This window comes from Crinia signifera, chromosome 1 (assembly GCF_055691185.1).
Source record: "Crinia signifera chromosome 1, ASM5569118v1, whole genome shotgun sequence".
Classification (NCBI taxonomy): Eukaryota; Metazoa; Chordata; class Amphibia; order Anura; family Myobatrachidae; genus Crinia; species Crinia signifera.
The window spans coordinates 84,838,163-84,863,301 of record NC_139217.1 but is presented as its reverse complement, the minus strand read 5'-3'; the positions used below and the strand labels follow the sequence as shown (position 1 = coordinate 84,863,301).

At 43.7% G+C, this 25,139-nt stretch overlaps 1 protein-coding gene across 19 annotated transcripts in view; it reads left to right on the top strand.

The window, feature by feature from the left end:
• The window catches only part of SORBS2 (sorbin and SH3 domain containing 2), a 289,436-nt gene that overhangs the window by 134,211 nt on the left and 130,086 nt on the right, over positions 1-25,139 (top strand). For 14 of the 19 annotated variants that reach the window (XM_083169075.1, XM_083169032.1, XM_083168988.1 and 11 more), the window contains one exon: positions 20,634-20,683. In XM_083169075.1, coding sequence (XP_083025201.1) covers positions 20,674-20,683 — 10 coding nt within the window. In that variant the 5' untranslated portion in view covers positions 20,634-20,673. Of the gene's footprint in view, positions 1-20,633; positions 20,684-21,686; positions 21,812-25,139 lie in introns of all 19 variants that reach the window. The other 5 variants (XM_083169006.1, XM_083169092.1, XM_083169099.1 and 2 more) reach the window with 1 other exon arrangement.

The window sequence follows — 25,139 nt, the reverse complement described above, 5'->3', positions numbered from 1 at the left end:
CTGATGAAACCTGCCCTTCAGACAAATCGCACTAATGTATTGGGGCCTTCAGGCTTTTGCAACCACAAACCGATACACACAAGAATGAATCTGATGTATTGTTTGTTTGTTTTTTTCCTTATTTCTAAAACCTACCCCATTCTGGCCTACTGGAAAATTTATTTTGCAGTACGTTGAGCGTGTCCGGAAGAGATTAAGATTTAATATTATTGCTGTGCACAAAATGGGCCATAATAAATTAGAACAAAATGATAAACAAGCATGACCTTATAATAATTCTAGTGTAGTGCACTTTCAGAAATAATTCTATTTAGTAGTATTAAACTAATTTGGGAATAGCTTGTAGCTTAACATTGCAGTTAAGTCATATTCATTTTACTTTTTTTTATGTTCAGTGCGACTCTTTCCCATACTAAACTGAACCCGTGAATGACTTTGCTATTAAAGAACAGGGTGTATCAAAAATAAACATTTAAGCTTAATTTTCTATCTTTTTTTCTAAGCGCTCCACTAGAACATAAAAAATGTCTGTAGCTGATGAGAACGCAGGAAGTTCAGCATTAAGTTATTGTCGTGCATGCCGGAATAATTGCTCTAGCTTTGATCCTGTGTACTGGATTTGTGTTTTTGAAGGATGTTTATCTCTTTCCCAAAACATTAACAGCGATTACTTTGATTAGTTTGCCCAGTGAATCCTTGGAACTGTTAACGAGGCATCAAGAGGCCATGGATCTATATGAAGACTGGCTCGTGTGTGTGTGTGTGTGTGTGTGTGTGTATAGTTTACAGAGGAAAGATCAGATTATACCTAGCCTTCCCTGAGCACTCCAGGTGGAATTACACAACGTCAGAGCACAGGATTCATTCTGATTTTAGTTTTATTCACACCCTAGTTTTTTTTTTACAAAGGGTAAAAGGAGAATAAATACAGCATTATACCCTGGGCTTCGAAGCTTTGTAGGGCAAAATGGGCAAAGTTGTGGAGGAACAGAAGATTTTGTAGGCAGAGGAGAATAGTTGGGTGGAGGTTATAAAAGCCCCCCTCCCCAAACACCCCCACACACACACACACACACGCACACACACACATAATTTTTATTGACTGGGAAAACAAAAACACTTTGCTTAAACATTGCCAAATGAAATGACATCTACAAAACATATCATATACAGTATCCGTTTTTATATTCACAATCCTATATTTTAAAGGGGAGAAATATGGAAAACTGACAAGCGGGATGCCAGCGGTCAGGACATGGGCAGCGGCATCCCGATGGAGAAAATCACAACAGGTCCAGTTAGTAAACTTCTCCCTGACACCTCCCCAACACTCCCTTCCCGCAGCCTACCCCCCCCCCCCATTAGTGCTTACTGAAACTCTCCTACCCCACACACTGACCATTGTGCTCACCCCCCACCATAGCCTATCCTCCACGCCCCCACTTTAATGCCTAACCCTCCTTTCCCACAGAATACACCCAATACCAGCAATGTCTGTATTCCTACGCTGTTCTTCTGGTCATGAGATGCCAGTATTTGGACTGCAGCAACCTAACTGCTGGGCTGCTCACCACATCCCCTTAAAAGTCTTTATACTTTTACATATTGTCAAAATGTTAGATATTTGATACCAACACGCAGGGGGTGGAAGCAACCTGAATCAGGGCCAAAGTCCCTAGATTGGTGCTGCATAGGTCCCTGTAAGTCCTGTGCATTTGGAGGGTCATTGGGTCCAAGTGCTGGTCATTTTATGCTGCTGGATTTTATCCCGTAAGCCAGTGGTTCCCAAACTGTGTGCCGTGGCACCCTGGGGTGCCTTGTGGGACTTGCAGGGGTGCCCTGGGTTGATGGTCCAGGACCAATTCAAATTATTTATGTCCATTATAATAGTCAAATTGGGGACAGACAGTACCAAATCCTGTCCATTACCACATAACTGATCCTAAGGATGAGATATAAGCACAATTTATTTAACTTATATTTGTTTCTGACTTTCTCAATGAGCACAAGGCACTTTGGGGTGCCTTGATTCAAAAACTTTGGGAACCCCTGCCGTAAGCACAACAAAAGTGGTTATCTCTTCTATAATGGAGGATATGGGAAGTATTTTTAAAATGGTTGGTAAAACCTATATAAATTCTGCATAGAGATAAATCGACCATGTGTAGTGCATTTGTGAGAAAAGAAAGCCGAGTGACTGAAGTCCTTGCTCTGAATGCCGGGTTACTATGAAGCTACATTTATATGAAGCTTTATATTTAGCCTGCAGCGCAGGGAATGATGAAATCGTTCTCAGCCGTGTCTTGGTGGGAATCTTGATGCTGCTCTGGTCCCATAAAGGTCAGTTACATTCATAGGTACTTCTACCATTTATGGCTATATTCACTATTCTTCCAGAATTAAAAAAAAATGATACTGGCTGAGATCAAAATCAATTGATTTACGTGAAATAATATGAAATGGAGGAAATGATTTATTACGCATGGGCTATTATTACATGCTGTCTCTCTGGGATTTAAATTGTGATATTTTGTCTCCAGTCAGCAGCACACGCAGGGGGGGTTTCTGAGTACCCAGAAACCCCCCCCAGGAGTCTAAGGGTCCTAGGCTGAAAGCTGAGGGTCCCCTCTTTCCATGGGTAAAATAATTTTAAAAATCGGCCCTTGGGAACCAGAGATATCTGACTTCAAAACAGTGGTCCCCATCCAAGCCTGTTAATTGCTCTTCCCAGTCAGATATTTCAGGTTCTGTCTGACTTAGAGTTTTTCTGAGGGTATATTCCAAAAGCTGGGACTCTCCCCCTTTGAAGGACACTAGTAGCTTGTCTCTACTGTTCCCAGAACCAGAGTTATTAGCCTTCCAGCAGCTGGTTACTGCTCCAGCTCCACACACCTGGTATGTAGTTTTATATACTCCTTGGCAGATTGCTCTGCCTCACAAACTCTGATCCCATAGTGCCCAATACCATTTGGTAGGTTGGATTCTCTTGTTTTTAATTTCATTAAAATCTAAGAAATCTATTTCTGGGAACTGGAGATATCTGCAGTCAAGCAAGCTGTCCTCCCACCAGAAAATTATGAACAATAAGCCCACTCCACTATACACCCTTCCTCTGCGTATTAAACATCCTCTACCACACCACCCTGGAAGTTATGTGTGTGTATATATATATATATATATATGTATGTATGTATGTATGTATGTATGTATGTATGTGTATGTATATATATATGTATGTATTAGGGTGGCCAATCCCGGGATCGGGATCGGCGGGATCCCGGGATTTGGCCCCCAAAACGCCGGGATTTCAATCCCGGGATTGGAATTTCCAATCCCGGGATTTCGGGATTAAACTGCGCATGCGCAGTTTAATGCCGGGCAGCGTCTGAGCACTCAGACGCTGCCCGGCTTCTCCCATACCCCGCAGTGCGCAGCGTGACGAGGTCACGCTGCGAGGTCACGCTGCGCAGGGCACAGCCGCACGTCCACGGCTGCCCGCCCGCCCAGCGCTCCCGGCCACCTGCCCGCCCACCCACCCAGCGCTGACGGCCGGCAGCACTCACGGCCGGACACCCGCCCGCTCACCCACTCAGCGCTCACGGGGACCCAGCGGCAGCGGTCCCTGCCACCCACCCGCCCACCTAGCGGTCCCTGCCACACACCCGCCCTCCCACCCAGCGCTCCCTGCCATCCACCCGCCCTCCCACCCAGCGGTCCCTGCCACCCACCCTCCCTCCCACCCAGCGGTCCCTGCCACCCACCCGCCCTCCCACCCAGCGGTCCCTGCCACCCACCCAGCGCTCGGGCGGCCAGGGTGTTTTTTATTATTAGGGAAGCCATGTTTTTTATTATTAGGGAAGCCAATCCCGGGATCCCGGGAATCCCGGGATTGAGCATTTTTCAATCCCGAATCCCGGGATTGAAAAAATGCCCCGGGATTGGCATCCCTAGTATGTATGTATGTGTATATATATATATATATATATATATATATATATATATATATATATATATATATTTATTATTATTATTTATATACATTTGGACTATCTATAATACTTTAACTGTTCCGGCATATACTGGGTCACCTAAGTGTCCATCTCCGTGCTTTGCTCCGCCCCTCTGGAAACCCCCTTCTGAAAATCCTGCGTTTGCCACTGCCAGTCCCTCAGCTGGGTAAGAGGCTGCTTTTGCTCTTACAATATAAGGGGAAGCCGGTCACTGACATACACGGCGAGTCTACTGATGTAGCCACTAACACCTTCTCTATATGTTACATACAGGCATCTAATGCAATCATATTCATAATCATATTCAGATATGAATAAACATCCTTCATCATCATCACCACCACCACCAACGCTATGTGAGGCCCCAGTTAATTTAACCCCACCACTCTCCAAATCCGTTCTCCCCCCCCCCCCCCCCCCAGCACCTTCACAACATTTTTCCATGCTGCTTCTGTCTACCTCTTCTTCTTATTTATCAATAAAACCGTTTATAAATCAAGGTAACGTAGACTTGTGTGGTTTGGTTTGTTATGAGACAATGGTATCTGTATAAATAGGCTACATGTTTTGGAGCTTGGGATGGACTTATATGTAATACAATGGAAAAGGTTGTATTAAAACATTGTGGGAAAATGATCTTATTGTATTAATCAGACTTTCAGCAGCAACAGTATGAATTTGGTGTGAGAAAAGATTATTATCAGCAGAAAGTATCCCACAGTTATCCAGGAACAAGTTCCATGTAGTCTGAGGTTGTACTGCTTGGGCAATCTGCGCCTCCAAAACACAGTAGATATGGAACTGAGGAGCAAACCTCTAGTTTATAATACAAACAAAAGGAAATGTGAAACTGGTATACAATGAGGCGCAGAAGATACTTAGAAATATAGCAAGGTATGATCTTCCTTTTTGCTAGTAGTATTCTTTTTCAGTGGTCTTGGGGTCGTATTTTTGCCCGATGTCAATATTGATCCCAAAAAAGCAGAAACAAATAAACAATTTTTACAATGTGTACAGTGTCTCAATAAATTATTCCATTGGACTATGAGTGTATATAAAGAACAGAGTGGCGTGTGCGTACCAAACTCACGTTTGTATACGACGATATAAACTTATAAAGGTATCTTTCTTGGTGGTTTTCCGAAGAGTATTTGCTTGAAGTAGAAGATTTTTTTCTTTTTCAAGGTGTACTCGGAAAAAGGAAACAAAGAAGGTGCAATGTGTAGGTCTGTTGTGTGACAACAGAATTTGTGAGATTGTGTGTGAGGGGCTTAATTGGCGTACCTCACTCACCCAAAAGTGAAGAAGAAAACATACATAAAGGTTTCTTTAACTAAAAGACGGGCGTACCCCAACTCACGGTATTCAAGGTGTTATCCAGGCGCATAAAGGTATCTTTTTCTCCTCCTCAAGAAGTTGTACAGGTATTTCTCAATTTATCTCGGAAAAAAGGTTTGATAAGTCAAATATCAGAATTTAATCATAACTCCACAATCATAACTTAGAGTAAGAAATAGCAATTCGTAGTGGGCGTACCCAGACTCACACTTCGTGTGTTGGGCAGTCCACTTATAAAGGTTTCTTTCAAATTCACCAGGGCATGGGACTGTTAGACTTTATCACCATATGTCGTCCAGTAATTTAAGTGTGGGTGACACTTACGTGAATTGTTACAACAGGGCAGCATAGCGCCATATAATATCTCTGTCACTTTCCATTCTCTAGTTTATAATGTATTCAGTAGTGTAGTTTATTTGTACATCAGGTACAACCCTAGAACTTTGCAACTGTAAATAATTTAAAGGATCTCTTCCAGTTGTTGATTAACCCTTTGAGTGGCAACATTGCCGTGAGAGATGTGCAAAATATCTGCGAAAAATGCCAGCCTCACTCAGACAATGTTTGTTTTTTGGGGGGGGGGGGCGCAATAATTAACTAAACTTCAATTAATTCACTTCAGATCATTTGCCGGCAATAACGTAAGTGATTCATATTCCTCGACTACGGCCCTGGTATTTTTAGCGGCAATTTTGCAGCTAAAACACAGCAATGTTGGCACTCAAAGGGTTAACTACTCAAGTCAGGATGTTATATACACAGCAACACCAATATTGCCTTATAAAACTAAGAGATGCTATAAGACTTCAGGGATGGAAATTCAATGGTTTTTAGTTTACGCTGCGGTCCCTAGATGTCTCCAGATAGAACAATTCAGTTGTTGCTCTATTTGGTGCGAATAGCCATTGGGGAAGGGGTAAAATTTCAACTTGCAGCCTCCTGAGGTGGCAGGCTGAATTGTGCGATAAGTTGGCATTTGGGTTGCCTAATTGGGAGTTTTGTAGGTCAATGTAGGACTTTTGGCACTCGCACCCAATGGAGGTGGGGGGGGGGACGACGACGACAAACTAATTGAATTGCTTTCACAAAACATTTAAATCCCCCCCCCAGAAACCTCATTCTGCAGCATTCAGCTAAGAGGCTATTTTAATCACCCTTGTGTGAACTACTAACATTACACATTTAGAAACACCCATTTCAGAATACAAATTAATTTACAGTACTTGTGTAGTTTCACGGCTGGAGCTCTACGCTAAGTTTGAATCCAACGTTATCAGCGTAGCCCCAGCAGCAGCGCTAGGCTAAGTTTGTTTGAAGCTACGTTATCAGCGTAGTCCAATGGCTGCCTTACTTGTGTAGTTTCACAGCGGCAGCTTGAACTATGACGTCAGCGTAGTGACTCCGCGGCAGCCCTGTGGTGACAGGTCATTGTGGCACTTGTAGTTCCACAGAGAAATAGACATCCCAGCACACCGCTAACAAAGGGGGTGTCTAAAGTAGACACACCGGCAAACCGCTAACAAACACTAAAAGTACAGCACCAGCAAACCGCTAACAAAGGGGTTGTCAAAATTTAGACGCTGTAGCATCTTAATTTAGACACTAACAAAGGGTGCAACTAAATTTTGACGCTCTGCAAACCGCTAACAAGGGTGCATCTAAATTTAGACGCTCTAGCGTCTAAATTTAGTTGGGTATAGGGGTGCAGCGTGCAAAACACTATTAACCCTGTCGACAATGACAATTGACCACGTAACAGCTGCAAACCTTGTTCATTCCACCATCCACTTTAGCCCGAAGCGCAGCGAGCGCACACGTTATGCGTGGACACCCATAGAGGGACAAAGTGCTGGCATTGCGGCGGTTGGGATTCCGGCGTCAGTATTTCATTTATTTAACAAAGGGGGTATCTAAAGTAGACAACCCGGCACACCGCTAACAAACACTAAAAGTACAGTGCCAGCAAACCTCTAACAAAGGGGTCGTCAAAATTTAGATGCTGTAGCATCTTAATTTAGACGCTAACAAAGGGTGCATCTAAATTTTGATGCTCTATCGTCTAAATTTAGTTGGGTATAGGGGTACATAGGGGTGCAGCATGCAAAACACTATTAAACCTGTCGACAATGACACTTGTCCACGTAACAGCTGTCGACCTTGTTTATTCCACCATCCACGCTAGCCCGAAGCGCAGCGAGCGCACGCGTTACGTGTGGACACCCATAGAGGGACAAAGTGCTGGCATTGCGGCGGTTGGGATTCCGGCGTCGGTATTTCATTTATTTAACAAAGGGGTATCTAAAGTAGACACCCCGACACACCGCTAACAAACACTAAAAGTACAGCGCCAGCAAACCTCTAACAAAGGGGTCGTCAAAATTTAGATGCTGTAGCATCTTAATTTAGACGCTAACAAAGGGTGCATCTAAATTTTGATGCTCTATCGTCTAAATTTAGTTGAGTATAGGGGTATATAGGGGTGCAGCATGCAAAACACTATTAAACCTGTCGGCAATGACACTTGTCCACTTAACAGCTGTCGACCTTGTTTATTCCACCATCCACGCTAGCCCGAAGTGCGGCGAGCGCACGCGTTACGTGTGGACACCCATAGAGGGACAAAAGTGCTGGCATTGCGGCGTCGGTATTTCGACCGTAGGGATTCCGACCGCCAGGATTTTGACCGCATCCCATATAGATATTAGGTGGTGTGGCAAGGAAGTTCAGCTGTCCCTGAGAGGGAAACATTCTCCCCCCCCCCCCCCCCAAAAAAAAAGAAGAAAAAACATCGTCATCATGTTGTCATGCCCCAGAATCTGACAGTTTCCAGGATCCTTTACCTGTTCTCTCTGCCAGAGGTTATGGTATAAAGGGTCAACAGTATCTAGGTCTACATGGACAAGGTATATGATGTAGACTGAGACACTGTAGATCTATAAACTACATACCACTTTGAGAATGTAATATGAACTAAGGAGTGGTCAGGCCCAGCAGCTTCCTGAATTACAGCATCTGATTTTATAAGCGGGCTATGTCCAAAGGAAGTGATTTCCCCAGGTATCTGCTGATTCAGACCATTTCAGGTGATTTAGCAAAGCCTTGGATTCTGCTGAGAATTACATGGAGAGAAGTATTGCGCAACACATATTAATGTCATTTGAAACAAAAAAGACAATCTTCCTGATGTTTTTGGAGACGTGGAAAGACTACAGCTACAGGTGTAGACTTAGGCTGCATCTTCACATTGCCTTTTAGCAGGATGCAGTTGAACAGGATCCTATTAAGCAGGATGCAGCTTCTTGTGTCTACTACACATTGTGTTTTAGCTGGATGCAGCAGGCCTGTGTATATATCCTCTTGAATAAGCATCCTGCTAAACAGCTCCTGTTCGACTGCATCCTGCTAAAACGCAATGTGTAGATGCAGCCATAGATTTAAATGTACAGGCTCCTTCCTGCCAAACAAGTCCCTTTAAAAGGGACCTGACAAAACACAATGTATAGACACAGCCTTAACAGCTAGAAGCAGCTAGACATCTTTTACAAAGCTTACCCACCGATCCAGAACCAGGGGCTGATTTCATTGGAAAGTTACATAGTTACATAGTAGGTAAGGCTGAAAAAAGACTTGCGTCCATCTAGTTCAACCTGGTATAGATATCCATTGCTGATTTGGTTGGTTCTGGTATTTTACTGACAAATTATATTTCTTATTTGTACCCATGGATGTTTTTCTCCAGTAAATGTTTGTCCAACTTTGCCTTGAACGCATTTAATGAGCCAGCCGTTACCACCTCTCTGGTAAGAGAGTTCCAGAGTTTGACTGTTCTGACCGTAAAGAAATTCTTTCTACTAGCTGAATGAAATCTTTTTTCTTCTAATCTATACTCATGCCCTCGCGTCCTAGATTCCTTTCTAGTGGAAAATAGGGTGTGTGACAGTTCCTTATATTGGCCCTTGATATACTTGTACATGTTGAGCATGTCCCCCCTTAAACGTCTCTTTTCTAATGTAAATAGTCCCAAATTGCTTAATCTCTCCCCGTAGCTTAAATTCTCCATTCCCCTAATAAGCTTTGTTGCTCGCCTTTGGACTTTTTCTAATTCTATGATGTCCTTTTTATAGTGTGGGGCCCAGAACTGTACTCCGTACTCTAGGTGAGGTCTCACCAATGCTTTATATAGTGGCATAATTACCCTTGAGTCCCTAGTTTCCATTCCCCTCTTAATACATGCCAGAATTTTGTTGGCCTTTTTTGTAGCTACATTACAATGGGCACTACATCCTAGATTGCTGTCTATTTGGACTCCTAGATCCTTTTCAAGTATGGAATTACCCAGTTCCTCTCCGCTAAGGTTGTAACTTGCACACTGGTTGTGTCTCCCAAGGTGCATAACCTTACATTTATCTACATTGAACCTCATCTTCCATTTTTTTGCCCACTCATCTAGAATTGCAAGATCATTTTGAAGCATGGTGACATCTTCTGGTGATTTGATGACTTTGCTAAGTTTTGTATCGTCCGCAAAGATGGATACATTGCTGAGTAACCCTATCCCAATATCGTTAATAAAAATGTTAAACAAAATGGGCCCCAAAACCGAACCCTGGGGCACTCCACTTAGTACCGGTATCATATCTGATACGGCACCATTCACAACCACTCTTTGTTCTCTATTACATAGCCAATTCCCTACCCATCTGCAGATATTTTCACCCAATCCTAGGTTCTCCATTTTATTAATCAATCTCTTGTGTGGGACAGTATCAAATGCTTTAGCAAAATCTAGGAAAATCACATCTACAGCATTTCCATTATCGAGGTTTTTGCTAACCTCTTCATAGAACCCTAGTAGATTAGTTTGGCATGAACGATTTTTCACGAACCCATGTTGGTTAGTACTGAGTAGAAGGTGATGATCTAAATATTCCTGGATACCATCCCTTAAAAATCCTTCAAATAGTTTACCCACAATTGATGTTAAACTAACGGGTCTGTAATTAGCTGGATCTTCCTTTTTTCCTTTTTTGAATATTGGCACTACCTCTGCTATTGTTTTAATAAGTTGTTTTAATAAAATCAGTTTAAGTTGAAAGATCACAACCCAACTCCCTTATTTTCCTCCCTCTTTATTACCAGTCCACTCATGAATGAACTTTTCAGACCATATACCTCCGATTCCTGTGTCCCACTCGATTACTGCGATCGGTTGATGAAGGACTACTAACAGTACCCAGAATTTCTATGAATTCATCTGGGGGTGGGGGGTCAAGCTTTTAACGATGGGACTCTATGGAACTCACTTCCCCACACATTTTGAGAAGCTTCCACTCTGGAAACATTAAAAAATAGACTCAAGACTTTCCTGTATGCTATACTTACTGTCACTTGTAGTACAGACTGAGAGATGTAGTGTCCAGGGGGCTCGTTCAGGGGCAAACTAAGGATTTCTGGAGGTTTTTTGAAATGTTTAGAGGGATTGTGGGCAGCCCATGAAGGCTGCATAATTAGCATGTAACAAGCTATCGTCTGCGGTTTATGCATCGCCGTACATCAGACCTATGCAGGCCCAATGATCATGGTAAACCAATTACCAGATTATCTCTTTGATGATAGATCACTAAGATCCAAAGACTTGACTGGGCATGTGCAGCAGCTCCACTGCATGTGCATGGTGAAGTGGCTGCAGGTCAAGCTGTGGGGAATGGGGGTTTCTGGGTAACTGTAACCCCCTCCTCCTGCGTTACAACCATGTAAACAACATAAATAGTCAAACTCCTTCCCTTCGTGAGGATATACTCACTAATGCATTAGTCTTCATTCTGTATAGGACTCTATATAACCATGGGATACAGGTTTCTTTATCTGTGACAGTAGTAGGACATACCCAGAAGATGCTTTTTGCCTCTAGCATTTTTTTCTCTTGAACTTTTGTGTTGGTAAGAGATCAGCATACAGTAATACAGGGAGTAGCAAGATGCAGGCGGTAAGGCTACAAATCATGGCTTGGTTGTTGTTTTTAATAAATTTCTGTAATTAAAATCAGGCTACGGTTGTACAAGGGATTACACAATAAAGTTTTAAGTCAGCATAGTTTAGCATCCATTAATTAACTTTGTTAGTTTATCATTTGATCTTCTACCTACACGTACCATAATTACACATGTACCTATACAAGGGACATATTTACATTAGATCCTAAGAATAATATAAATATGTATTATAAATATAAATATGTAATATGTCCTTTGATTGATTTTCTGTTTCTTAGTACGTTCTGTTGCAACTTCTGATTTACGGTATGGTATGCAGAAATGGCTGAATTAGGATTAGGTAAAAAGTGGAACAGTCCGGACCCCAGAATAACAGACCGTCTCCCTTCAGTAAACTCTGCATTCTGGAGATTGGACCGTATTTTGAGACTGCTCTCTCTCTCTCTCTCTCAGTGGTGCCGACTGTCACGGACACCCATCTGGACTTTGACCGTTTGCGACGAGCACTACTTGTAGAATAGCAGAGTTTGCTACAGGGATCCGGTCTGGTCCGACAGTCCGGTGTTGGGACCTTTCTGATTTTTACCCAATTACCTTATATACAATATTGATGCAACTTGGTAGGGGAATAAATTTAAAAACGAATACCACCCTACATTACCTGTATCTAAATTATTCCTTTTCCTTTTTTTTTGGTTTCTGATATTCCTTTCTACCAAAAAGAACAAAAACTTATAGCAGCAATTTGGAATAGTAAAGTGTTTGCCATTGATACAAACTACAGAAGTGTGCCATTTGTACAGGAATATTTGCTTGGCAATAAAGAAAGAAAAACACGCGTGTAACAAGACCAAGATTTTACAGCATGTGCTTAGAATAAGCTCAGAGAGTCGAAATGAAACTTACGGCCTATCTAAATAAACCCGTTATCAGTCAACCAAAAATGTTTCATGTTCAACACAAGTATAATATGAAGAACAGAACATTCCAGCCTTGTTCTAAATAATTAATAAAGCTTGTGTTCCGTTACCTTCCAGTGTCATAAAATATGTAATAGCATCACAGTCTGTATCTACTCAGTGAGGGCTGCAGTCTGCCCGCCAGGGATGCAGCGAGGTATCAAAATAGTTTAAGAAGGAATTTTAATGAGTAGATTGCAGAGGCTATAAATATGGCCTGGCTGATAACTCTGGTTTACTGCCCAGTCTGTTGTATTAATACACCCACAACACTAAAAAAGAAATTGAACCCAAGTCCTATGCATGCCTGTGGCTAATGCTCACCTTGGCTTGGATGCACTCTATTAGTGCATTACGAACAACCAGCTCACACTGTATACAGGGTATAAGGGACATATTATATCACTTAGCATTCATAACTCAGGTGTTCTACCGATCGAGGAGTATTTTTACTGACCGAGATCATTAACCCCTTTAGTGGTAGTTTTTTTTTTGGGAGCGCTCCCCACTGGGCGAGTTTTTTATGGGGAGCGCTTCCCTTAAAAAACCCACCACTACCCCCCTGGGTCCGGGCAGCGCCGCTGCACTGTCAATCAGCAGCTGCCCGGACCTGCGCCCCCCTGCGACGCGTCACTGTCCCTGGCAGCCGGCTTGTCATAAGCCGGCGCCGTGGACTTCTATAGAAAACCTGGAGGGGAGGGGGGAGGAGGCGGCGCCGCAGAGGCAAACAGTGGCAATCCCGAGAATTTTCCGGGCTTGCCAGACTGGGCACTGAGGCACAGCCCGGAAAATTCTTGGGATTGCCAATGAAGGGGTTAATGGCACAGCATTGTTCTCTAGAAAGTGGATGAGAATTATAATACAGGTTGAGAATACCTTATCCGAAATGCTCGGGACCACGAGCATTTTGGATAAGGGATTTTTCCGTATTTTAAAATATATATTTTTTCCCATACTTACCTGGTCCCCGGGTGGTCCCCCGATGTCCACGGCAGCCTTCAGGATCCTCTTCAGCTGCATCTCCGGTCCCAGAGGTGCATTGTGTGAGTGGGCGGGCACGCTGGTGACATCAACCGTACACTGCAGCCCAGGGACAGGAGATGCAGCTGAAGAGAATCCTGAAGGCCGCTGTGACATCGGGGATGAGGTAAGTATGGAAAAAAGGGGCGGGGAGGGGGACCCCAAAAAACCTGAAATATTCTGAAAAACCACAGTGTTTGGAAAATTTCGTTTTTTTTAATAAATGGATAAGGGAGACCCGACCTGTAGCAAAAAGGCTGAAGTCTGACCGTAATATGATAAAACCTATTTACACTCAAACTCACTGGTGTGGAATGGATCCCACTGTTTATATATAATACCACTGGCTAAGCCATCTCGAAGTAAAAGCTTCGAAAGCGAGTCTGCAACCTTGTGATTTCCTCTGTGTTTCTGTATGTGTGAAAGAGGAAGAGATGTGTTTGAGGAAGAGATGTGTTTGGGTTATACACGGACACTAGACATATACAGTATATACAGTATCAAGTGATCAATGTTATTGGCTGTTGGTAAATTTAGAGCCTGTTGGCATGCATGATATTCACAATACCTGATAGTTGCAGGAAGACATCTGCATGCACAAAGTCCCAGACATGGTGGGGGAAATTTACTAAGATGTGAATTAGACTTCACATGTGATGTTGCTATGTCCAACCAATCAGATCCTGTCTACTATCTTCTAGAGCAAGGGTGAGGAACCTTTTTTGTGCCAAGGGCCATTTGTATGGGGGAAAAAATCCTTCGGGGGCCATATGTAAAAATTTCTCTTACAAATTGTCCTGCTGCAGAGGTTTCACGTTCTGGCGGCTGCCACTGAATAGGACTGACAGTCTCCAGCTGCTGTTAATTAAGAGGAATCTCGCAAGAACTACCAACTTCTTGCGAGAATTCCCCTGTACTTGACTCCTGGCAAAGGGTGGGAGGGCCACTCAAACCGGCTACGGGGGCCGCATACGGCCCCAGGGCCTGAGGTTCCCCACCCCTGTTCTAGAGGGTGCTAAATAAATAAGACGTTGATTCTGATTGGTTGCTCATAGCAACATCCCATGTGAAGGCTAATTCCCAGCTTAGTAAATTTTCCCCTGGTGAGTGTAATTATATTTTATTCTTTTTTTAAGTTACACGTGAGAACTTTAGTCATAAATGTATTTTTAGCCAACTTAAAATAGGTGCTTAGCAATGCAGTGCCAAGTTTATTTTTGTAATGAAATGGTAAAATTATTTTTTAAAGATCTTTCTATGTATGGCGAGAGTTGCTGAAAGAAAATAGGGATAAATTACAAACCATGGAACGAGCACTAAACTGTCAGCAGAAACCTGCTCTTCTGTGTTTGTCTTATTTCATAGACAGATGCTTTGCTGACTGGTTACTGGGATTCAGCACAAGTCTTATGCTAGATACACCGTACACCATAGGCGTTTCTATATGGGTGCAGTGTGCGAAGTGCACACGGGCCCCTGGGTCCAGTGGGGCCCCACTGCTCACACTGTCCCCATATTTTATACATGCCCTCTGGAGTCCTGCAGCAGCATCTCGGCACCAAAGAGACACAACACTCGAAAAATGGGCACTCGCCATCAGAGAGAGGAGGGTCCACAGTGGATCTCTTACAACGACCCTGCAGTACACACTATGCAGTATGCAGTATTTGGGCCAATCAGCCAAGGATGACAGTGTAGCACCTATGGCTGTTTATCATTCTAAGCCCCATACAAACTCGACTATCCTGGCCGCAGCCCATATAGTGAATGGTATTGTCCGCGGGTTGTGTACACACTAAACGATATCCGTAAACAATATTATTCAGCAATGTCACCAGGACCCGCTGAACATGTCGGCCGCCGGCTACATATCAAGAATCGACCCACATGGGAGGAGTCGTTAACGATATTGAGTGTACACACTAGACGATATTTTAAAAGATCTTGCTCAGAAGGCCCTGTCTGAGCGATATCTCTTAAAATATCATATAGTGTGTATGGAGCTTAAAAGAAATCTGATTGGATGATATCTGTCCTGCAGCAAATGTGTAGGCATTTCCCATAATCTCTAATACCCCTTTCACATTGCAAACGCCCGGTCACACTTGAGATTTGGACACGTGTCCAACCCGGCCTTTGCGATGCAAGGTGCCCCACAGTGACCCGGCAGTAAGTTAGGTCGCTGGTGTCATAGGGGGCGGAGCGGAGTGACAGCATGTCATCGGGGGCAGCACGGATGGTGTAATGGTTAGCATTACTGCCTTACAGCGCTGATGTCATGGGTTCGATCCCCACCATGGCTCTAACTGTGCGGAGTTTGTATATTCTCCCCGTGCTTGCGTGGGTTTACTCTGGGTACTCCGGTTTCCTACCACAATCCAAAAATATACAGATAGGTTAATTGGCTTCCAACAAAAAATTAACCCTAGAACGTCTGTGTGTGCGTGTACATGTGGTAGGGAATTTAGATTGTAAGCTCCACTGGGGCAGGGACTGGTGTGAATGTTCAAATATTCTCTGTAAAGCGCTGCGGAATATGTGTGCACTATATAAGTAACTTAATAATAATAATAATAATTGGGGGCGGAGAAGGATGCGGCGCTTAGACCTGATGTGGCCTTTTCCCTATAACGTGAACAGGACCCTGGTCGCTTGACCTGGGTTACCCCGCTCACATAGCACAGCAACCCGGGATTAACCCTTCTTTTAACCCAGGTCGGAATGCCAGGTTGCTGGACCCGGTTAATTTCAGAAGGCCCTTTCACATCGTACGTCAACCCGGTAACAACCCGGGCCTTACCCAGGTTAATATATTTGTGTGGGTAGGCATTACTGTTCATTTAAAAAATGTCATCTTTTGAGGTATGAATAGGCCAGATAATTGTTTGGATCAGTACGGTAAGTCACCAGCGTGTGCACTAGAAATCAGATGTTCTCAACATCGCTTTATTACTGTGACAGTCGTCAGGTTTGTTGATATGTGAGTGGAAGCGTTTAGGTGTGTACATTACATTAGGTCCTAATGACTCAGAAATGTAAACAATAAAGTAAAACCCTTTTTAGAATATGTTTAGAAATTGAATACCTCTGCTAAGAAGTGATTAGTCAGCGACCTGACAGATGTTATTCGTAATGTAATGTAATTAACCTGTTCTAAGTCAGTGCTTCATAGCTATTTAATTGTGGCTATTTGTCCAGGAAGCTTTGGGGGTTATTCAGCCCTGACTGCTGTTGTGTGATTTCGCAAGGTGATCGATTACATACCTCCCAACTTTTGTAGTTGGGAGGTCGGGACATTCGCGCGACCTCTGGTCACGCCCCCGTTTTCGCCATTCGTCGGCGCTGAATAGACGCTGTGCGCATGCGCACAGCGTCTATTCTTGGCAGGCTGGGGGGCTCCCAACTGTCCCCCCCACCGCGGGACAATGGCGGCCCCGGGCGGGACGTTCCCGTGGTAAGCGGGACAGTTGGAAGGTATAGATTATGCATGCAATGCCTGATGCCAAACAGCAACAAAAATCAGTGATTTTTTTTTTTAATTTGCAATCTGACCACAGTTTAATTGTCAGGAAGTCGCCGTTTATAGGTGGTAAGCAGACGTTTTTGGGAAGTGTCAGGAAAAATGCATGCGTATCCAGGTGTTTCCAGGGAGCGTGTGTGATGTCCGCTCTGGCCGCGATCAGCCTGATTCTGTCACAGAGCTGTGGAAGGGTCAGAGTGACGCACACTTGCTCAAACTGGGGAAATCATTTGATGGTGAGTGAGCTGCGTGTTTTGCAACTGGCCACCAATCAGTGATGTTATCTCAAGTCATACGCAGACCTGCACAGGGTGGGATTTCACACTGTCTGGGCAATGTCCAGGATTTGTCAGATTTCCCAGCCATGACTGGGGTCGCGTATGATACATTATATGCAAAAGGACAGCTAATTTCCCACAGCAGGGATCAGGTCTTAATAACACCCTTTGTTTATGGTGTTCTTACCCTGTGTGCTAATCTTTAGACCCATCCTAAAGCTGGGTACACAATAGACAATTTTTGCTAGACTTTCGGCTAGTGTGTACGCACTACTATATTGTTAACGATAAGCACTCCTGTAGGTAGTTCAGGGTTGCCGACTTTTTCTGTCTCCTCTCCGGGAGAAGCCCAGAGAGGAGACTTCCAGCTGCCGTTCAGGGGGCGGGGCTTGAGCTTTACACCATTAAGCCCCTCCTCCAGGATGTGAACCCCCCCCCCCCACACACACAATTTACGGATCTCCGTGGAGACCCGATTTGTGGACATTTTAGCCCCGCCCCCTCCTCCGCTGAGACCCGCAGATTACCGCATTTAAATCCAAAGGTATTTGGAAAGACGCCGCAAGCGGGGGGTGGCGTGGGGGTCCCCCAGATTCCGGAAGGTTGCCCAGCTTTCCGGGGGGGGCCGGGAGGAGGACCCGATTTTCAGGATCCTCCTGGACACTCCAGGTGGGTCGGCAGCCCTGAGGTAGTTAACAACCCCCTCTGTACATGCAGTTCTGTCCTGATTATATGGTCAATGACAGCCTGTGGCCCCTGAATGGGGCTATTGAGCAGTATGGCCAGTGTGTATACACTACAGTATGTCGTTTGCCAGGGAGTTTCAGGTAGTTCAAGGGAAATCCTCATGACATTTTGTTTGCGGTGTCATCCAATGTGTACCCAGCTTTATGAGCAGCAGAGCTGTACACTAATGAGCTGTAGGAGGCCGATGTAGAAGGTATTCGCGTGGTTTACAAAATTCTACTATTGTATCCGTAAGAGAGTAATAAAACAAAGTGTAATATCATTATTACTAATAACCGGCCCGGATCAAACAAACAAACAGTAATGTCAGCGCTGGAAGCTGTACTCGCCCAAACGGAGCATCATCTGAATTGCACCATCAGCCTCAACCTAGTGCGCAAAACACTTGAATTCCCCCCATAGAGGTAATGAGCAGCATTAGCATTTCTTACTATAGGATTAGAAAATCATTAACTCCTAATTATTACAGCAATGCATAAGCACTAAGCCCAAGTTTCAGTCACTAGTAAAGTTATAATTCTTGTTTCTTTTTTTTTTTATTGCTGACCAATATATTTAGTCTATTGTTCCATTTTATTTACTAGTGGTGCGGTTAGAGAATAAGCAGCCTGTCCCACCATCACATGCAAGAAATCATCCTGACACACGGGAAGAATTGGAGCAGTGTCAGCCTCCATGGGCTTTCTTTCCACAGATGCCACCACTGGTTAAGTTACATTGTCTGAAAGAATATCACCAGTGCCGTCTCCACTGGCAGCCAGCAAACACTCCAGGATTGTGGCGTCCTCAATAATAATTTGTAGCTCTTTTGCTTGGCTGAAGTTGAAATCAAAGTATCTTTATCAAAACAGAACAGAAATGATTGGATTCGCTTTAGTGTTCGGCAGTTTAAAATATGTGAGCTGCGTATAAATGAGTTTCAACTTGAATGCCAGGAATTTTACTAGATATCATTGGCGCGTCTGCGTGGCCAGAGCGCGCCATGTGTGCACACATTTATTTTAAACGTCTTGAAATAAAATGATCGTAGTATAATTTGAATGCGAGCTGGAGCCAGTGCTCGATGAGGTTGCAATTAATGTCTCGCCATGCAACATATGTGTATTTGCTATTCACCTATTTAACCCTAGCTATACTGTGTGTCCCCTGACCTTGTTCACTTTGGAGTGTATGTAGCTGCTTGTGAATAGATTTTGTTAGTTACAAAAGGGCAAGCACAATATAAAGATGGTTATATATATGTAAAGTATAATAAGTTAAAGATATATGAATCGCTGGGGTGATAGCGACACACGGGCCAGCCATCGCTATTGCAATGCCATACACATAGAGCGATGTAGAGGCTTTTTCTAAGCAATCTAGTGAGATCAATTAGAAAATGCCCCTAAATCGCTACGTGTGAAGTCTAACCCCCTTTATCCCCAGTGTATGAATATAAAATATTATAGATTGTAATTTGCACTTGGTCATGGACGGATAATAAATCACCAAATACACATTGCATTACACATTTCAGTGTAAAGCCCCCATACATTCCATTAAGGTATCACATGCAGCCCCCACATGGTATGCGGTCCTTTTGCATACATATTGTATGTGATCCTAGCCGTGGATGCGAGATCCAACAGTGGCAATGCGCACAGGACCACGGATCGGAAACAGTAGTCACATACGATATGTATATATATTTCACACAATTTATTGGCCCGATAGGACGAAATCATGTGGAAAAGGGCCATATCGTAAGTGTATGGGCACCTTTAGGGAGATATGTAGCAGAGTTTAAAATACCACCAGCGAGCTCCGTTGGAACGGGGCGCGTGAGCGTCTCGAGCACGCGCGCCCTCTTCTGATGGATGGCAGGTCCTGGAGGCTGGCGGGGGCTGGCGATTCTATTGCCAGCATGAGATGGGCTCCATCTGTACTGTATCATTCTTACAGCACACACCACTTACCCTTCATACTGTAAGCAGTATAAACAGTATGTCTTCTTGGTTTCTTAGGGAATAGTCTGACAGCTACACTATAGTTCAATAAATGTTGAATAAGGTAATTTGCTTCAACAAAGTTGTAATTGTGTCTAAAGGGACCTTTTTTTACAAAACGTTTCTAGGTATAGGCTACGTTTCCATTGATCTTCTGTCTAATAGAGGAAAGCTTTGTTCTATGGGGATTGCTAAAATTCTGGGGATTTCTAGTGAAACTCTTTTATTTCCTTTATCCCTCCACATGCTCTATTATACGGTGGTTTAATAGGTCAGAATAGTCATGTGCTCATCAAAATGTATATGATGGAAGGGACACCGACATTCTCTAAAAACGACAAATCTTGCACTGATCAGACTTTGGACATTACATGAACTCCGACATATTTATTGTTGCGGTCATCACTGTCCTTCATTCATTTCCCCCCCCCCCCAAAAAAAAAATTAAAAATAAAGATGGGTATTTTGCCATATATGTGTCTGGTGTCAGTAAAGTAGGTCTATCTGATATAAAAATAAGAACAATGTTCGTAGAATATTCAGTGTAAAGAATGTTTCTAAGCAGCATATTATCCCACATATAAATCTGACCATGATGTAAGAGTAATGAGGAATAATATGCGACGGAAAATGTTCTGCAAGTCAGAATTCATGTTCCGGATGCCACAGTAGATTGTTACCGTTATATTTATTCCCTGATCATAGAACCATTGAGCTGCCGCATGATGTTAGTAGGGATCATAAACACAATTTACAAATAAAAATCTTTTTCTTTTCCCACAGCCAAACTGACGTCCTTTCCATTTAACCCTGCAAAATCAAGATGAATACAGGTATGACTTATTAACAAGTGCAAATAGCATGTACCCATGACAGGCGGTATTTGCAAATGACAAATGGCAAGAAGATAACATAACTGCACACCCATACAGTATGTATCTGATACCCTGTATATTCTATATCAGCCGACCGATCCATTAGGGATTACAAACTAGGCACCGTGGGGTTCCCAAGTTGTTGTGGAACCGTTAACCCTAGTCCCAATTTGAGAGCCACAGGATGACAATACATGGACTTTACTTTTCCCTTTAACCACATAATTAAAGCTCACAAAATACTGAATATCACATTTTTTAAAGCATTATTTAACAGTCTATGTGTCAAATAAATTGACTCCAGCTTTATAAACTACACGTGCCAGGCCTGCTGTAAAATTTGTGAAGGAAAAATTCCTCAAAACCTCATTTAAATAAGCCAGGACTGAAGTGTGGCTGATTTATATCATTGGACTGTTTCATTTTGCTTTAATTCCAGCATTGTCATTGTGTCGTTATTGTTACTGTTCTAATGTTATACAACTTTTTTTTTAAAGAAAATAGTTATCCTTTGACAGGTGCTCATACATATAGACATAGCCTTGTGTGGCCTAGTACCTTGAAGCTATATGGTATGGTCAGAATTCGCCACAAATGGAGCGATTATACAGTACTTCCACCATTTCTACCAGCTTGAAGCAACAAATTCTGGAAATGTTTTTTGGGGGGTCAGTAGATTTTGACCCATTTAGATCCAATGAAATGGTCAGTGTAGCTTTTTGAGCTTAGGATGTCCCAAGTTGCACAAAATCACTACTGAATAGTAATTCAGCTGTAGATTGGGACTAGAAGAAGTAAAAGTTGGGGACTGTATTGGCAAAAAGTGCAGCCAGAAATAGTTTTTCCCCTTCTGTGTGTATCTAAACTACATGTTTACGCTTCTCCTGGCCCTAATCTGTTCATGAATCGGCCCATCTAAACATTCACACATTATAAAAGGTATTTCTCCTTCATTTTTAAGAATTCATGCAGGTTTTACAATTTGACCGAGGACTACACTAACATACGCAGTTTAACAGAGCGTGCTTCTTTGATGGTCTCTATGCACATGTCCAATTATTTGATCCTTCAATTGTGACTAGTCAGGTCAGTCTGCTAGTCTACAGCTGTTAAATTACAACTCCCAGCATGCTTTGCTTGCCACCCATGGCATGAAATGTGTGTAATAATGTTTTCTCCTATTGTCGTTTTGAAATGTCCTTTTTGTTTTCTATACTTCTATGTAGCTGTTTTTATTTCTTGTTTTTTTAATGCAAATTTCCTGTATAAAGAGCAGTAACGTGAAAACTAATAGCTGGAACACCTCTTGGAGTAAAGTGTAATGGCTGCATTATCCTGTCTGTAATCTACCAAGGACTAAGGGCTTCCATCTCCAGCCTATCCATGGCTAGTCATAGATACAGTGGGACACAGTGGCGTAAGGTAGTCCCAGTTGCCCGGAGGCAAGATAACTATCGGTGCCCCCCACCTTGTGTATATGTGTGTGTGTGTGTGTGTGTGTGTGTGTATATATATATATATATATATATATATATATATATATATATGTATATTGTAAGACAGTGACAGGGAAAGTCATAGACGGCAGGTACCTTTCCTCTAGAATCCTGTCTTATGGCATATAGACTGCAGGCTGTTTCAATCTGTGTGGTAAGCTCCGGCTTACAAAGGGTGTTCTGTCCTGGGCTGGTAATCAGGAGAGCACCTGATTCTTTAAAAAGGAGTCAGCCCTCTCCATAGAGCTCTCTCTCTCTCTCCCTGGGTGTTGGAGGCAGTAAGCTGCTGCTAGAGAGAGACAAGGCTGTAAGTACTGCATTACTTGATCTATATCTGCTGTGTGTGTCCAGTGTCACATAGTGTGGCCCTGGTATAGAGAGGGACGTTTATTCTGTTTAGTTAGAGCTCAGACGAGCAGGTTTTATTTTCTGTTTTGCCTGAAGTGTAAAGGCTGTTTTTCAGTTTCTTGCTCTGAGTGCTGCAAAAAAACTCAGGCAAGCCCTGTTTTGGACCCAAGCCGTGATGTCACTGTCTAAGTCTGTGCCAAATCCTCACCTGTGCCTACCCGTTTGATGCTAAAACCCCACATATGGTGGAGAATGCGAGCAAGCATCTCACTTAAAGAGACATACATCGAACTATAGGACTTTTGCTACAGCAAGCTGGAAGTTGTTGCTAAAGGCAACCAGCCACAAGTGAGTGTCTGGAGTGTGCTGATACTTGTATGTCCTGGCTGAAGGCTGCTGTAACACTGCAACAGGAGACTGTTAAAATGGAGGACCTTTTAAAACACTTGGTGCAGGCAAATGAGCTGCAGCGGCAGGCCAACGCACATCAGCAAAAGGTGCATGAGGAGGCCATGCGTGCCCAGGCTGAAACCAATGTTTTGCTGCTTGAATCCAACAGACAAGCCTTAAAGGAACAGCAGCAAACTAATCTGCAATTACAAGAGCAAATACAGAATGTGGCTAAGAGTGTGGCGCAGAGTGTGCAAACACCCCAACCCTTGCTTCCAACCACACGGGCTGCAGTACAGAAATCTCTGCAAAAGATGACTCTCACGGATGATGTAGAGGCCTTTCTTGCGGTGTTTGAACGTGTAGCAGAGCGTGAACAGTTACCCGTGGATCAATGGGCAGACTGGAGAACCACAAAAGGCGTATTTTGATCTGAGTGAGCAGGATGCTAAGGTCTACGCGAAACTCAAGGGAGAGATACTTGCTCGCTTAGGCGTAAACATGAGTGTGCGTGCCCGGAAGGTGCATAACTGGACTTTTTCTGAACAGTTACCTGCGCGGTCCCAAATGTATGACCTGGTCCACCTGGTAAGGAAATGGCTACAGCCAGAGGAGTCTACACCAGCGCAGATCGTGGAGAGAGTCGTGCTGGACAAGTATCGTTGTTCCTTACCTCCAAAGGTTCAGCGCTGGGTCGGTCAGGGCGACCCTAATGATGCCAAGGGGCTTGTCAACTTGGTTGAGAGGTACAGAGCTACTGAAAATCTAATCCAAGAAGTGCCTCCTGGACATTCCACCCTCAAGAACAGCAAAGCGGCCGGATCATCTGGTAAGACTGTTCCGTTTACTAGAGGGGTGAATAATGTTGTAAAGGGAGGTGGCCTAGATGGGGAACAAACAGTGGAGAGGCGTTCCCAAGGGACAGTAGGGTCCAAACCTGGGTCGCAAAAAGACTGGGGCCGCATACAGTGTTGGCGTTGTCATGGACCTGGGCATATTGCTGCCAATTGCCCCCTTACTTCTGAGCCAATGGAGTGTGATACAGCCAGGCGAAGCTCTTTATATGCACGTTCTGTTTTCTCTGCTGAGACTGTGTCAGAAACTGGACAGCAAATATGTCATGTAAAGGTGGATGGTTATCCCGGGAGGGCTCTACTGGACTCTGGGAGTTTAGTTACTCTCATCCATGCCAGCTTGGTAGACCCTGGGACACTCACAGGACGTTACATAGGGGTCTTGTGCATACATGGGGACACCAAGGAGTATCCCACAGCTTTAGTCCAGCTAAAGAGTACTTGTGGAACTGTGTCCCATGAAGTGGGCGTGGTAGAGACCCTGATGCATAGTGTGATCCTGGGAAGAGACTTCCCATTGTTCTGGGACTTGTGGAAAAAGAATGTACACTGCACTAGAAATGATGTTAATAATGAGAATGTGTGCCCTGTGATTAGTCCTGAGCCTTTTGATCAGGATACTGAGGTTCAAACGGTAGGGGTGACCACTATTGAATCTGACAGTTTTCCCCTAGCTGTTCTTGCAGGTGAAGCTGAGGAGCAGGAAGAAGCGTGTGACATGCCTGAGCTAGAGATGTCACGTGATCATTTTGGGACTGCTCAACTTAGAGATCCCACCTTATTAAAAGCTAGGGAAAATCCTAAAGTCATAAATGGTGAGCCCCAATACCCCAATGCTGACAAAGAGTTCCCATATATGGCCATTAACCAGGATCTACTGTATCGGGTAGATAAAAAAGTGGGAACTGTAAATTATAAAGTGTATCAACCAGGTAAACGGAAGCCAGAACAGTTGTACCATGTGAACTTAATTAAACCCTGGAAAGACAGAGAGACTCTGACAGCTGTAAGTGCCCCCTCTAGTGATAGCCCAGAGGTGCGGGTGTCAGAGACCCTGTCCAAATCCCAGAAGCAGGAAACTAAAGAGTTAGTACAAAGGAATTATGATGTGTTCTCAGAACTTCCAGGGCGCACCACAGCCATAAAACATGACATTGTCACCGAACCTGGAGTTCGGGTACGCTTAAAACCCTATAGAGTACCAGAAGCGCGTAGACAGGCCATATCTGGGGAGGTCCAGAAAATGTTAGACCTAGGAGTTATCGAGGAGTCTAAAAGTGAGTGGTCAAGCCCGATTGTGTTAATTCCAAAACCAGATGGCTCATT